Source organism: Chelonia mydas, chromosome 20 (assembly GCF_015237465.2).
Source record: "Chelonia mydas isolate rCheMyd1 chromosome 20, rCheMyd1.pri.v2, whole genome shotgun sequence".
Classification (NCBI taxonomy): Eukaryota; Metazoa; Chordata; order Testudines; family Cheloniidae; genus Chelonia; species Chelonia mydas.
The window spans coordinates 13,817,144-13,832,603 of NC_051260.2; the positions used below are offsets into that span (position 1 = coordinate 13,817,144).

The window sequence follows — 15,460 nt, forward strand, 5'->3', positions numbered from 1 at the left end:
CTTGTGCCTCCCTTCCAGCCTGGCCTGCATCTGCCACTCGTTCCACTACATCAAGCGCCTGCTGGAGACCCTCTTTGTCCATCGGTTCTCCCACGGGACGATGCCCTTGCGTAACATCTTCAAGGTGAGCGGGGTGGAGGGGTGGGGCAGGGGAAGTAAAGTGAGGGATGTGCAGGGCCTGCCAGCCAGGGGGCGAGGGCAGCAGTTGCCTGGGGGATCCCTTTGACTGGTCTCGTTAGTGGAGCCTGTATTAAAAGAGCATTTCCTGATTTGTCTCTAGAACTGCACCTACTACTGGGGCTTTGCAGCCTGGATGGCGTATTACATCAACCACCCGCTGTACACCCCGCCAAGTAAGTGACCCCTCGCCGCTGCCTTGCCTCTCTCTGTGCCCTAGAGGGTGCTATGTGATTCCAGCCCTTCTCTCTGACAGACCGATCGCGTCAAGGGCTGTCCTTCCTTTTCCGCTGCCTTGCTTCAGCCCCCCCCAATTCCATGAGAGGTGTGCGGGTATCCCACAATGCACAGCGGCTGCCGCACAGCACTGTTTCCCACAAGGCAGTGTGTCTGCGTGGCACGTGAAAACACTGGGATCCTACCTACCGTGCACCATGCTATTGCTGATACAACCGTGTGGTCACAAGGCGCTCGCACAAGCAGCCGAGTGTGACCACATGCTGCAGAGATAGTTGTGTTAGCAGCACTGTGCCAGCAGACCTGTCCCTAGCACAGCTTCTTAGCGCAGCCAAGGTCTTAGAGACATTGGGCAAGTCCAGGCTTCAGGCTAGTCTGGCTTGTCTTTCTGCAGGACTTAGTGGTGACTCGGAGGTGTGGGTTGGGAGCGCTGTCAGCCCTGATTGGAGGGACCTGCATTGCTAACACAGGGGTTTTCTCCCAAATGTGCTAATTAAATAGTTGTGCGTTACAGCAAACACAGCCCAAGCCAGGATAAATGGCTGGTAGCTGAACTCGGCCTGGAAATAGGGTGCAAACATTTAACAAGGAGGGTAACTATCCCTTGGAACGACTCGCTCAGTGGAACGTGGAGACTTCAAATCTTGGACGAGTTTCTCAAAGCTCCACTTTAGCTCGGCCACAAATTCTGGACCAGGTGTTGGTGCAGGGGGGAGGGTCTCTGGCCTGGGTTAGGCAGGGGTCAGTCTGAATGGGCAGAACAGTTCCTCCTGGCCCTGAAATCCGATGTCCATTTTAAACAAATGGGTGAAAAATTGCTTCCCTCTCAGTCTCGTTTCCTTGGCATCTCTAGTCGTAAACTGCCTAGCTCCCCAGCTGTCCCCAGAGCCCCCCTGGCGATCAGACCTGATTTGCTAGTGTAAAAAACAAGCAGCAGCCAGTGTTTTGTTTGTTTAAAGGCCTTTTGTCTCGTCCTGCATCGTAAAGGGTTAAAAACCCACATGAACAAGCCCAAACTCTCCTGCTTTGCATGTCACGTTTCATTGAACCTTCCTTCACTCCTGCAGCAGCCCGTGACCTCGATTCCTTCTCTTCATCTCCATGCACTGATGAGTGTGCGGTCCAGCTGTTTCCCTCCCCCCCCCGGCGTCTTGTACCATAACCCCTGCCCAGCGACTTCACCCCCCTTTGCTCGCTCAGGTCCATTACTCTAGCTGGCTCTGACCCTGGAAGAAGAGGGCCCCCTGGGACTGCACTGCCCTCACCCTTAGAGAGGAGGGGTGAACAGGGAGGGTCACCGTGCTGCCCGGCTCTGGATGTGCACCGGGCCTAGGGGTGTTAATCTGGTATCTTTCATGGGCACTTAACAGATCCACCCTTGCTATGAATTTTTGTTTCTTTCCAAGCCATTATTGCAGTAGGGCTATGTGCTCCCCCTGCTGACCGTGTGCTAGCACGTTGCCTACGCAGACGCCAGGCTCTGACCCTGTAAACTCACCCCTGGCGCCCCGTGATGTGAGTGCTCTTCTCTCCCCCCCGCCCCCGTGCCAGGCTGACCTCTGCCCTTCCCCTCCCCCACAGCCTACGGAGACGAGCAGGTGAAGCTGGCGCTCATTATATTCCTGGTAAGAGCTGCTAGCCGTGGCGGGGAGGGAAGCAGGGAAGGAGGCTGCTCAGCTGGGCTTGGGCAGGAGTACCAAGGGGGGTACTCCCAGGGTGTGCAAAGGTATGGGGGGAAATGAGGGTGCCAGAGTGTGGGGCTGGGGAGAGGGAGGGATGAGGGTGCCAGGAGGATGGGTGGTGGGTGGCACACCTCTGTGCTGCCACTGCAAGAATGCTGCCAGGCCAATGCTCTTCCAGGCCCATGCCCCTCTGAGCTGATGCGGGATGCCGCCACTGCAAGGGGGGTTGAACCCCCAGGCCAGGGAGAGGAAAGGGTGTTGCTGGGACCCAGGGCACTGATTGCTTCTCTGCTTCCCCCCCAGTTCTGCCAGCTGGGGAACTTCTCCATTCACATTGCTCTGCGGAACCTGCGGCCGGCGGGTGAGTGGGGGTGGGGCCCCGCTGGCCCTCCCAGGGCCTCAGTCGCTCAGGGGTGACGGGGCAAGGATGGTCAGTCCGAGGGCAGCCTGAGGGTGGGGGTGGGGCCTGCTTGTATCCCTGGCTGAGGTACGGGGATTGGGAGCGCACTCTGGGTCCAGGGCGTAGTCTGAGTGAAAATCCATCCCCCCATGCCCCTGGCTCCCGTTCACAGAGGGTTCTCGTCCTTGCTCTCTGTCCTCCCAGCTCCCTGGGGTCTTGCTGAACGTTTAATGTAAGAAACACAGGAGGAAAACCCCCTGTCTTCCTCAGGCCCCCCTATAAACATCCTCAGAGACAGAGATGGGCAGTGATAGACAAGTTTCTCTCTAAACCCCCACGGCTTTCCTGGGTTGCATAGGACACCTGCCCTCCCAGTGCAGACACCTCCATCTGGACACTGGTGGCTCCAGTGACTGGTTCATAGCAGTGTCTGAACAGCCTGGCTGGCAGATCCTCGGTCTCCAGGCACAAGCACTGTGGAGGCCTCAGCCCCTCTGGGCAGGACGTGGCACCCTGACCGGGATGTGGCTGTCCCAGATCTGTGTAGTCCCAGCAGCCGGGGAGGGGGTGGGGGAACTCTCTGAATGAGTCCTGGCCAGCCTGGCACACTGCCTCTTTACTGCCCCATCAGCCCCATGTGTCAGATACACCCCGATGGTGCCCAGTGCAGCAAAGCGGGGATGGGGGAACATGCCATTGCCTCGGGCACCAGTGGGCTGCAGGAAGCACTGGCCTGTGTGTGACTGGAGATCTGACACCCGACCCCGAGGTCCTGCAGCAGCATCTCCCTGGAGAACGGTCTGACAGGGCTGTCTTCCCAGTGCCTGCGTGTTCCCCCAGAAAGCTGATTCCACTCCCTGGGAGGTGGGGCCGGGGGGGGGGGGGGGGGTGTCACTGTTCATGTGAAATAAATCCGTGCTGGATTTCTGCTTCTCTCCCTCCCAGGCTCCAAGACCAGGAAGATCCCATACCCCACTAAGAATCCCTTCACGTGGCTCTTCCTGCTAGTATCATGTCCTAATTATACCTATGAGGTGAGTATCCCCCCCCTCCCCCCCAGTCCCCCTGCCTGCAGCGAACTGGCGGGCTCCCTGAGCCGAGGGCTGCCTGGCACTAGCCCCCCCGACCCACAGATCTTGTTTCTGGTCTCATTGGAAGCATCTCCATGAGCTGCAGCTGCTTCCCTGAGACAAGTGGCTAGAAAGTGACCTTCTACCTGCCTCCTGCTTGCTGTTAATTAATAATGAGCTTGTGTCACTGTTCACCCCAGAAATGCAACCGTCTCTGGGGTGGAACTCAGCAGTGGCTTAACAGCCACACAGCTGAGCCCACTGGGGAGAATGCCCTTGTCTAACTGAAACTGCAGGGGAAATTCAGAAGGTGGTAAGACTTGAATTTGGCCGGGTAACTGGGAGTTAACAGCCCTGCTTCTGGGAAAAGTGCCAGTGATCAGCAATAGCTGGTACCTCGCTTTCACTCGACACAGCACCCCTAGTGCTATGCTAGGACATTGGGGTCAGCCCTGACTGAGAAGGGAGAGCGCCTCCTACTCAACTTCACACCCCACTCCCTGTCAGACAGCCCCCCCCAGTGCCACACCGGGGTCAGCCCTGACTGAGAAGGGAGAACACCCCCTGGCTGAGCTCCCGACTCTGCTCCCTGCAGGACAGCGCCCCCTTGTGCTGTACTGGAGTCAGCCTGACTGAGAGAGCAGAGCACCCCCTGCTGAACTCCCCACTCCACTGCCTGCAGGACAGCGCCCCTATTAAATCAACAGCAGCCATTAGCATGCACCTGTGCTCTGCCTGGCCGAGCCCTGCATAGCTCCTGGAGCTGATGAGGCGAAATGGCCGCAAATGCCCAGCCTGGCACCACCAGCAAAGCCTCGGTCCTGAAGCCAGCTCCAACTTGGCAGTGTTGGTGACGCTCACAAGGGGTTTGGGTGTTCAGGGGCTGTACCTGCAGCCAACTCTAGGCTCCCAGGCCCTGGCAGAGCTGGGTTCAGGGGGGCTGAATTTGACCATCATGACTCCTAAAGTTGGGCATGAGTCAGTTCTCCAGGCGCCACCCTCCATGGCTCTGCTTCCTGAGAGCTCGTCCCTTTGCTGGAGTGCCACTCACCTGCCAGGAAGGGACCTTTCCCTGCCCAGGCTGGCAGCCGCCTTGCATGTGCCCAGCCACCCCTTCCTCCAACTCAACTGCTGCCAGGGCTGGGGACTCCCCATTGCTGGGGAGACCAGCTCCCCCTGCTGCCCTGATCTCAGCTTGGGGAGCGCCCTGCCCTCTCCTGATCCCTGGTGTAGGTGAGGGGGTGAAATTCCCCCTGCCAGTCCCATCATCCCCAGCACCCTTATTTCTGCCCTAGCCTCTCCCTCTCCATAGGGGGCACAGGGTGGGCGAAGGATTTCCCCTGGGAACTGGCCCCTTTGACTCCACTTTCCTTCCAGCCCCTAGGCATTAGGTCACCCCTCCAGGGGGGCGCACACACCCCCAGCGCTGGACAACCCCTCCCCAGGAGGGTCTGAGATTGCTGCTGCCATTTGAGTCTATGTAAAGGAAGGCGCAGCAGACTCCGCACAGAGAATGCAGTTGATGCAGGCGTGCTGAGCCTGTGCCCATTTGGAGGGAGCACTTCACCGGCTGGGCTGGAGTCCCTGCCTCCCACTGCCACCTATGCTCTGAGCATGCGGCTTGGGGCACTATGGGTTAATAATGCGTGGTGGCTGGGGGCATTGCTCTGTGTCACAGGGTCTGCAGCTCCTGCTCACAACAGCCCTGCGCTAGCTGGGATAGCAGGGGACTGGGTTGGGCTTGAGGGGCACTGGCAGAGATGGGGGGAGAAGCCCAGGGCAGGGGCAGCAGGTGGGCACTGGGATGGGATTGCCAGCATTAAGTGCATGCCTAGCTGGTGAAGTCCTGCTTGGCCAAGGCAGCAGGCTGTGAGGTGCCCTGCTGGAGCCCAGGATGTGCCCCCACCCAGAGGCCAGTCCATCTTCCCACGGTCATTCTCCCTGCCCATGAACGCGGCAGAGCTGGGGCCTGGCAGGGGCGTTTCGCGTAGAGGCGAGTGCAGGGAGTCTTAGTGGCTAGCATCACCAGGCCGCTTCCCCGTGTACCAGGGTTTGTATTGCGCAGCTCATATTGTATTCCCCTCCCCTCCCCACCCCACCCCCACCCCAGGGTCAGGTACGTTAAAAGTCCTGATGTGGGCTGGTCAGTTGGCTGCAAGTGGCTCAGTGAACTTGACTGAGTGCCCCCTTTCTGTGAGTGAGCGCCACTTGCCGGGGCCTGGCCTCCCCTGTGGCCATGCGGGGGGAGGCTTCTGCCCAGCCCCTGGCTTCCCCAGCACTAACTGCAGCTGCTTCTCTTCCAGGTGGGCTCCTGGATCGGCTTCGCCATCATGACCCAGTGTCTCCCAGGTGAGCGCGGTGTGGGGGAAGGCGCCAGGGCCCGGGGATGCCACATTGTCTCCCCACAACGTCCAGGGGCACAGGCCAGGCGGGTCTTGCCTTCTTGCTGCCAGGGCCACCCATACTTGTTCTGTGGGAACAATAAGCCCCTACATGGCGAGCAGTAGGGCTCCCAGCATGTCATAGAGATCATCTCCCTCTCGCAGGGGGAAACCGAGGCAAAGGCAGGCCAAGGGACCTGCCTGAGGAGTCGTTGTAGACGGGGAATAGAATCCAGGAATCCTGATTCCCAGCCCTGTCTACTTGACCACACTCAAGGAGTTTGTTGGGTGTCAGCCCAGTTCCTGGCTGGTAGGATGAGCTGGGTTCATAGCCCACCTCCCTAGGCTTCCTGCGCTCGAGGCTCGTCCTGGTGCCCAGCACTGAGGGACCTGCCCTGATCTGCAGGGAGTAGGCAAAGCAAAGACTGCAGCATGAGCTGCCCTGCAGCCAAGGCTCTTGAATGATTTGCCCTGCTGTGAGCTGCTTTTCCTGGCATCTGCTGGCTGCCTTTTCTCAGGAGTGGCACTGCCCAGGGGCCTCCAGCCCATCAGGCGGGAGCCCCCTGCTGCTGCCTTGGGGAAATGCAGGCACCACATCTTGTCAACATCTGGTTTTTAGTCCCTTTGGTGGGAGGAGGAGGGGAGCCAGTGGTGGGGGCTGGCCCAAGGGGGCAGCTCTCATTTTACATCTGAGCCGAACCAGAGCCAAGCCCAAGCGGATCTAGTCGTTTTTCCAACCTGACCCTTCCCATTGAACCTGAGTCAGTGTTGTTGCCGCCTCCAGGCTGACTCAGCTGGGCCCAGGGCACCATGACTGTGTACCTGGGTCCTGACAGCCCCTGCTGCAATGTGAGAGGTGCTGTGACTCCTCGGTGCCCGCACAGCACAGGGAGGTGGCGGTGGCCGACAGGAGCAGGGCACGCAGTTGTGCCAACCCCCCTGGCAAGGGGAGAGCTGACTCGCAAGGTCCTGTTTACCTACCCAACCCCTGGAGTAGGGTCCCCTCAGGACTGTAGGGTGGGGGTGATGCTGGGGGGGCCAAGGGAGTACCGCCCCCTCCCCCCCGATTCCTCACCACTTTCCTCTCTGCTCACAGTGGCCCTGTTCTCTCTGGTCGGCTTCATCCAAATGACCATTTGGGCGAAGGGGAAGCACCGCAGCTACCTGAAGGAGTTCCGGGACTACCCACCCCTGCGCTCGCCTATCGTCCCCTTCCTGCTCTGAGCCGCCAGGGGCTGCTGGGGCTTTGTGTATTGGTGCAGTCCAGGGAGGAGCCCACTCCCCACGGGGGTCTCTGCACCCCTCATCTGGCCAGCTGGCACAGGGCTCGGGGGAAGCTGTGCAAACTCTCACCCTCCTCGCTGCTGGGGTTTCTGCAGCTGCCCCTGTGCTCCCGTGGGGGCTGGCCCCACTCCCCCAGGGAAGCCAACATCCAAGCCCTGCTCAGAGCCAGTTCCCATGCTCTCCTCCAGCTGCACCATGCACCCAGCGTCTGGGGCCCAGAGAGCCCAGATCTACAGTCCTGCCTAACTGGAAACTAACCCAGGGAGAAGCTGCAGCTGCCTCTGGCTGGATGCAACCACTCAGAGCTGTGGCCTGGAGGAAGGACTCTGGCCTAACCTCAGGCATCTAACCCTGGCCCTAGGCACCTGCCAATGCAGCCTGATCCCAGAGGAGCTGAGTGCTCGTGCCCCCAGTGGAGCTGGTGGGAGTGGCAGGTGCTCAGCCCCACTGGAGACCAGGCCCCTTCTCCAGGTATCAGCTCAGGATCATAGGTGCCTCATTTCAGGCTCCTGAGCAGGAAGACAACTCCTTTCCTGGGTCACATCTCCATGGCAGGGCCTCGGGGGCGAGTGCTGGGCTGGGGCAAGGGCCCTGTTCAGCACTCCTCTCCTTCGAAAGCTGCCAGGGGGCTGCTGCAAGACACAGCTGGGCTCTGGCTTCTACCCTGCACCCCAGGCTGATGGAAAGAGGGCAGGATGGTAGCTGAGGCTGGCAGGGTCTGGTCAGTCCCCCAGCCCCAGGCTGCCTTTCCCCTGTGCTCTGCTGGCCCAGGTGTTAAGGGCATCAGGCCTGGAGCAGGCCCCCTGGGCAGCGAGTTTACAGATCAGTCTGTTTAGAATGGTGCTCCAGGGTCTCATGCTGGGACAAGCAGGAGTCAGGACTAAGGCAGGTTGGTAGGTGGGGGTGGTGTGGGGCAGAACTGAGCCAGGAGTGGGGTGACAAGAGAAAAGGGAAGGGTAACAGCACTATTGTGTAGGGAAAGCAAGGGGCAGCAGGTCAAGATTGAGGGGCACTGGCAGGGCGAGGGGCAGGATTGAGGCACAGTAGCAGGGCTGTGTGGGGGAGCTCAGATGGCAGCTGCTTGACTCAAGCCAGCACCGTTAATTGTAAGCACAGTAAAGTGTTTTCTTTTGTACCATTCTTCTGTTCCATCCTTCCCCGTGCTGCTGAGCGGCCGCCCTGGCCTGTAGTCCCAGGCTGTAGCTCAGGCCTGGCTCTGCCGGGATGGCAGGGGCTAGAGCAGGCTATTCTAATAAAGACGTGGGGTGAGGCCATTCAGCTCCCTCCTGCACTGGCTCCTTGGCAGCTTCTGTCTCCTTTGCTCTTACTCCGTGTGATTGCTGGGAGTGAGGGGTAGACCTAAAGAGCTGGTCTTTCCCTACCCTGGGGGCTTGGTGCATGTTGGACAAGGCACAGGCTCCTGGGGGGAGGGCTGGGCTAAGTAACCCATCACTGAGAGGAGTCCTGGGGAAGGCTCTGGGATCCCCGGAGAGAACCATGGGGCAAGGGGTCAGGGAGGGCAGAGACTGGCCAGGGGCCAGGCTCTTTCTCTCTGAATGGCTACACCTGGAGCTCTGAGTCTCCCAGGGGGGCTGCACCTAGGACAGGGGCCTCCCTGGGTGCCACCACACCTTCCACTGCAGCATGAATGCATCATGGCCCCTGTGGCCAGGATTCCTTGCTATGAGCCAGGCTTGCTTCCTTGGGCTGCTGTTTTGTCCCATCGTGGCTCTGATTTGGACAGCTGAACTAGTGTCTTAGCTCCAGCTAGCCCCCCCCCCCCCGAGCAGCAACCACTACGCAAGTAGGACTGAAAATGGCCCTGCCTAGCACAGGAGCTGCAGCGAGCCTCTGCCAAAGCGTGTGTCCGGGATCGTTCTCCCTGTCCAAGACACAGCAATAAACCAAGCCAGCCTCTGCCCAGCCACCTCTCAGTGCTCCCCCCACCTCTACAGAGGGGATCAGCTGGGCTCTAGGCATGTGTGGGGTGCTCTTTGCATAGCCACTCCCCCTGCCACTGAACAGCAGGCACTGTGCCCTACTTAAGGGCCAGGTGCAGCCATGGCTGGTGCCACCCATGCCTCCCTTCCCCCTGCACCCAGCCATGCAGCACAGCTGGGGAGGGGCAGCTCTGGCTTCTTTGTACACAACAGCAGCAGCAGAGACTAGGCACTTGGGCTGAAGCAAGCCTAGCTCTGCCCTCTGCTGCTGGCAGACATTTCTCCAAGGCCATGGCAGGGGCAGGGAAGCAAGAAAATAGTCCCCTGGGCAGGTGCAGCAGACCCTAGGCTCTCCAGAGCAGCTGACAGCATGCTGCCCCCACATGCCCTCGAGGGGCAAGGGAAGCTGGGCTCGGGGTGTGACAAATCCACCCCCCTGTAGTCAGAGCTGTGCCAACCTAACCCCCGCTGTGGACACAGCTAGCATGACTGTCACTTAGCGAGATGGGTGCTATAAAACCCTTCCTTGGCTTTAGTGCATGTCAACACTACGGGAGCTGTGCCATGGCAGTGCATGCAGTGTAGACATGGCCTCAGTCCAAAGGTTCCCAGCATGGAGAGCAGGGAGCGAGTCTGAGCAGGCTCCGGGCCGGGGGTAGATTCCCAGCACTGGCTGCCAGGGCAGGAACTGAGCCAAGTGCCTGTGGGAGCTGGAACTCACAGCAAAGAGCACGAGTGCATCTGAGCCCAGCAGAGCTCGTCAGTGCTGAGGCAGCCAGAGGGGCCTTTACACGTGTCGCAACCACACACACTCCAACCCTGGGAGGGAGCAGAGCATCACCCCCTCACTGAGGGGAGAGGGGGTAGCCCAGGGACTCCTGGCTCTAGTCACTAGACCATGTCCCCCTCCCAGAGCAGGAACAGAACCCAGGAGCAGTGTTCCCTCTAATTTTTTATGTCCATGTGTGGAATGAATTTTGTTATGTGCACCAATATGGAGGTGACGTGACATATCACCTTCATATTGGTGCACATAAAATTAATGTGGGGGTGGGGCCAAGCACTTTGGAGTGTGGGAGGGGGCTCAGGGCTGGGGCAGAGGGTTGGGGGGGTGACGGCTTCGGGGTGCAGGCTGCCCCCAGGCTACGGTGAGGAGAGAGGACTCCCCTCAGCCCTCTCTTGCTGCAGCAGCTCAGGGCAGGGCTGGGCTGGGCCAAGGGAGGGGCACCTCTCCCCCGGCCACGGCAAGTCCAGGGCAGGTCCGCTGGAGCCAGCGGGGAGGGGTGCCTCACCCCGGGGAGGGGTGCCTCGCCCCAGGCAGGGCTGCGCTGGGGCCGGCGTGGACGAGCACCTCTCCCCACCACAGCCCTGAGCCCCTGCACAGGGTTTAACAGGCAGCTGCGTGGCCACGCAGCTTAATGGGAACGTAGCCCAGGAGTCCTGACTCCTCCCACTCTAACCACTAGGAAATGCCACCGCTCTCTGCTCCCCATAACTTTAGGTCCAAATCTGAAGAAGCTCTGAAGCTGGTCCAGTAAGAGAGATTACCTCAGTCACCCTGGCTTCCCCATCCCTACCAGCACCTGCAGTGATGGGGCATTACAGCCTCAGTGCGATACGCGCTCATGCCCTGCCCTGCTCACCCCACTCCAGTCACCACTCCAGATCCAGATGCAGACGAGCCATTATTTATTCCCTTACATATGACACAAGTAGAGGATTCCGCCAGCCTCTCACGTGGATGGGGACACGGGGCTTTGCTATGCTCCAGCCGCCTCCTGCTCCAGCCTCTTCTTCCTCACCAGCAAGCGCCGCTCCCGCTCAAATTCCTTCATACGCATCACATAGCTGGGGGGAGAGGAGACACTAGTCGGGGGGGGGGGTCCACCTGCATCTCCATTAGAAGCAAGCCCCTGCCCCAGCATGCTGCACCCCACACTGCAGGGGCAGGCTGGCACACTCTGCATTAGGTACAGGCAGATCTCAGAGCTGTTTGACTGTCCCACTTCCTGGGGGGGGGGGCTCACTGAAATTAGGTTCACTGCTTTAAACCAATCCTGTGATCTCTGGCCCCTCCACCCCCCACAATCCTCTATCCCACATCTTCCACCTCCAGATCCCTCCTCCAACCCACAATCCCCACAGTGACACAGCCAGGCCAACCACATAACCACGTTCCATGTAGTACCCCTCCCTTCACTCCCTGGGGTCTACTCAGCCCAGGCCCAGGGCTTGACCCTCGTGGGAAGGGCCCTACACATGTGTTTCATCACCATCCTGCAGGGTTAGCCATATCAGTGGGGCCCGGGGAATCAGCAATGGCCCAGAATGCTGCATTCTGAGATGGCTTCCGCAAAGAGGGAGGGAGGGGACAGTTTATTTCTGTGCTAAACCCCTGCCCTGGCTGGTTACTGGGGACCATCAGCACATTCTTAGGCTTAATACCCTATGTGGGAAGGGCAGGTGCCAATCACACCTAGCTCTGGCAGCACCTTTCATCAGTAGATCTCAAAATACCATGCAAAGGAGGCCAGTTTGCCCCAGGTCACCCAGGACGCAGGTGGCAGAGCTGGGAATGGAACCCTGGTCTCCTTTGTGCTCTCTCCACTAGGCCATGCTGCCTCTCTCTACCCCTAGGGCTGCCACCCCCAGCTCTGTGGCCCTGGGATCGGAGTAGCCTGTGGATGGTGCCAGGAGCTCCCCGGCACAGGTGGTCTCGTACTCAAGGTGCTCGCAGTAGTCCCAGTCGTGCCGCTCGTGCTGGCAGGCCAGGAAGTTGGGGAAGTTGTCGCGCTTGCACTTCATCAGCTTGATGAGGTAGTGGGCGCAGTAGTCGCGCTGATCCAGGGGCAGCTGAGCGTCATTCATCTGCTGCTGCGTCGCTACCATCGCTGCGGGGGACGGAGAGGAGGGGCAGAGGTGAGGCTGGGAGCAGGACGTGGGAACTGAACCTGGGACCTCCAGAGCTAAAAACACCAGCGTCCCCCCACCTCCTGGGCAAAAAGCCAGGCTCCACAGCGGGGCCTGTAACAGCTGCCTCCTACGTGGATCGGGCACAGAGTGGGACTCTGAACGCCCTATACATGAGCCCTTATGATGAAGCCCCATGGGGAAATTGAGGCACAGGGAGAAGAAGCAACTTGTCCAGGCTCACAGAGGGAGAGCTAGGGATACAAGTCAGGAGTCTTTGGCTCCAAGCTCTCTCTCTCTCTCTCCATTTCAATTACACGGATTATTATTTATACTTGTCTCAGGATCGATGCCTCTACACACAGGACGGGGTTCGGCTGCCCTCTGTAAAGATCTTGGGTTTACACCGGTCGTTTCAACACAAAGCGCTGACTGACCCTTGTAACAAGCAGTTCAGACGCTCCTCCAGTGTTGAAACGCGGCCACCTCTGGGGTGGGGCAAGGCAGCTGTCAAACACTCACCCAGAACAAGGGGTGAAGGGGGATCCACTGACCCTACAGGCTCAATGGCACCAGCCTCCCCCGCAGCAAGGACAGAGCCTGCGGGAGGCTGCCGCCCCCCACACATTAGGGCCCTACATTGGCGACATCGGCTCCCTTCTCCTGCTCCCCATGCTCCGGGCCGGTGCAGGCGGGACCCCCACGGGCTACTCCCAGCTCGAATCAGGGGGCTCCGCCCTCGGTCCCTGAACCTCCCAGCCCGCCTGGCTCACCCCGGCCCCTCCCCCTGGGGGCTCACCCCGGCCGCCGCACCCCCCGGAGCCCCCCCCCGCCAGGCTCCCGGGCCTCTGAGCTTGAGGGGGTGGGGGGGTCTGAGCCCCCCCGGGGAAAGCGGGGCCAGTGGCGAAGGGGCGGGGCCAGGCCGCCGTGCCCCGGGCTCACCCCGGCCCCTGTTCCCCCCCCCGCCAGGCTCCCGGGCCTCTGAGCTTGAGGGGGTGGGGGGGTCTGAGCCCCCCCCGGAGAAGGCGGGGCCAGTGGCGAAGGGGCGGGGCCAGGCCGCCGTGCCCCGGGCTCACCCCGCTCCTTGCGCTCCGCGAAGCCCAGCCCCGGGTCGAAGCTCGGCATGCGGAGCGGGTCCGGCTCCACGTCCTCGCCGCCCAGGTAGCGCCGGGCCAGGTGCGCCCCCATGCCCGCCGCGGTCACCTCGGGGCCGCGCCGCCCCGCCCCAGACGCACTTCTCCCACTCCCGGAACCGGACGTGACGAGCTGGCTCCGCCCCCCCCAGTACCAGAGAGTTCACCGGGCAGTTCCTAGATGGGGGGGGGGAGGATTTCCGGTTTCTAGCCGATGTCGTCGTGGGGGCGGGCCCTCTGTTCGCCCCGCCTCTTTTCCCCTGGGACCCCTGCTCCCGCCCCTCCCTGCGGCGCGTGGGTCCCCCGGAGGGTGTGTTCCCGTTCGCCAGGAGCAGGGACACCTCAGCCAATCACCACCCTCTGCTGGGGGGGAATTTGCATGTAACATTCTATTGGCTGCCACAGCTTCTGGGGTAAGACATGGGCCTCCCGGTGGGTGAGGCCCAAGGGGGTCCTGTTCCGCAGCCTCCGCCAGTGTCCGCCTGCTGCCCGTGCTGGGACCCCTCCTTGTCTGTGTATGTACAGCGCCTAGCGCGACCACAGTGCACCTAATAAACAATGTACAGCGCCGAGCACGACGGGGCCCTACCGTAATACACCTAATAAATGTCAGCTAGCCCCAGATTGGCTGGGTACATGTCACCTCAGGACGGGGTGCACAGACAAAGTTTCTTGACACCTTACATGGCTGCTTCTTGGAGCAGCTAGCCCTGGGACCCACAAGAGGGGAGGCAATTCTTGATTTAGTTCTAGATGGAGCAGAGGATCTGGTCCAAGAGGTGAATAAACCTGAACCACTGGTAATACTGACCACAATATAATAAAATTGAACATCCCTGTGGTGGGGAAAACACCGGAGCAGCCCACCATGGTAGCATTTAATTTCAGAAACGGGAACTACACAAAAATGAGGAAGCTGGTTAAACAGAAGTTAAAAGGTATAGTGCCAAAAGTGAAATCCCTGCAAGCTGCATGGAAACTTTTTAAAGACGCCATGATAGAGGCTCAACTTACATGTATACCCCCAAATTAAAAACCATAGTAAGAGGACCAAAAAAGAGCCACTGTGGCTGAACAGCGAAGTAAAAGACGCAATTAGAGGCAAAAGAGCAACCTTTAAAAGTGGAAGTTAAATCCTATTGAGTAAATAGAAAGGAGCATAAAATGGTACATAAAATAAGAACGGCAATATTGGGTCAGACCAAAGGTCCATTTAGCCCAGTATCCTGTTTTCTGACAGTGGCCAGTGCCAGGTGCCTCAGAGGGAATGAACAGAACAGGTCATCATCAAGTGTCGCTCATTCCCAGCTTCTGGCAAACAGAGCCTAGGGACACCATTCCTGCCCCATCCTGGCTAATAGACATTGATGGACCTATCCTCCATGAATTTATCTAGTTCTTTTTTGAACCCTGTTATAGTCTTGGCCTTCACAACATCCTCTGGCAAGGAGTTCCACAGGTTGACTGTGTGTTGTGTGAAGAAATACTTCCTTTTGTTTGTTTTCAACCTGTTGCCTATTAATTTCATTTGGTGACCTTTAGTTCTCATGTTATGAGAAGGAGTAAATAACACTTCCTTATTTACTTTCTCCACATCAGTCATGATTTTATAGACCTCAATCATGTCCCCCCTTAATTGTCTCTTTTCCAAGCTGAAAAGGCCCAGTCTTATTAATCTCTCCTCACAGCCTACCATGCCCCTAATCATTTTTATTGCCCTTTTCTGAACCTTTTCCAATTCCAATATATCTTTTTGAGATGGGGCGACCACATCTACATGCAGTATTCAAGATGTGGCGTACCATGGATTTATAGAGCTAATATATTTTCTGTCTTATTATCTAACCCTTTCTTAATGATTCCCAACATTCTGTTCGCTTTGGGCAAGTGAAATGTAAAAAATATAATTAGGAAGACCAAAAAATAACTTGAAGAACAGCTAGCGAAAGACTCAAAAAGTAACAGCAATTTTTTTTTTAAGTACCTCAGAGCAGGAAGCCGGCTAAACCACCAGTGGAGCCGCTGGATGATCGAGATGCTAAAGGAGCACTCAAGGACGATAAGGCCATTGCGGAGAAACTAAATGAATTCTTTGCGTCGGTCTTCACAGCTGAGAATTTGAGGGAGATTCCCAAACCCAAGCCCTTCTTTTTAGGTGACAAATCTGAGGAGCTGTCCCAGACCGAGGTGCCATTAGAGGAGGTTGTGATGGGTTGGGTCACAGAAACCCCGTTGGGAACTGCCAC

The 15,460-nt window shown here is 58.7% G+C and overlaps 2 protein-coding genes across 2 annotated transcripts in view; one reads left to right on the forward strand and one right to left on the reverse strand.

Annotated features, from left to right (window-relative positions):
- Positions 1-8,536, forward strand: part of TECR (trans-2,3-enoyl-CoA reductase) — a 44,892-nt gene extending 36,356 nt beyond the window's left edge. The window contains exons 7-13 of the mRNA XM_037887701.2: positions 19-124; positions 281-353; positions 1,996-2,039; positions 2,400-2,457; positions 3,442-3,530; positions 5,870-5,915; positions 7,044-8,536. Coding sequence (XP_037743629.1) covers positions 19-124; positions 281-353; positions 1,996-2,039; positions 2,400-2,457; positions 3,442-3,530; positions 5,870-5,915; positions 7,044-7,171 — 544 coding nt within the window. The 3' untranslated portion in view covers positions 7,172-8,536. The remainder of the gene's footprint in view (positions 1-18; positions 125-280; positions 354-1,995; positions 2,040-2,399; positions 2,458-3,441; positions 3,531-5,869; positions 5,916-7,043) is intronic.
- Positions 8,537-10,843: 2,307 nt separating this feature from the next.
- On the reverse strand, positions 10,844-13,392 carry NDUFB7 (NADH:ubiquinone oxidoreductase subunit B7). The gene is made up of 3 exons (XM_037887700.2): positions 13,158-13,392; positions 11,894-12,062; positions 10,844-11,019 (listed from the first exon to the last, which is right to left on the reverse strand). Exons 1-3 carry the CDS (start codon positions 13,267-13,269, stop codon positions 10,932-10,934), a joined length of 369 nt encoding a protein of 122 aa, XP_037743628.1. The 5' UTR covers positions 13,270-13,392; the 3' UTR covers positions 10,844-10,931.
- Between the last annotated feature and the right edge of the window lie 2,068 nt (positions 13,393-15,460).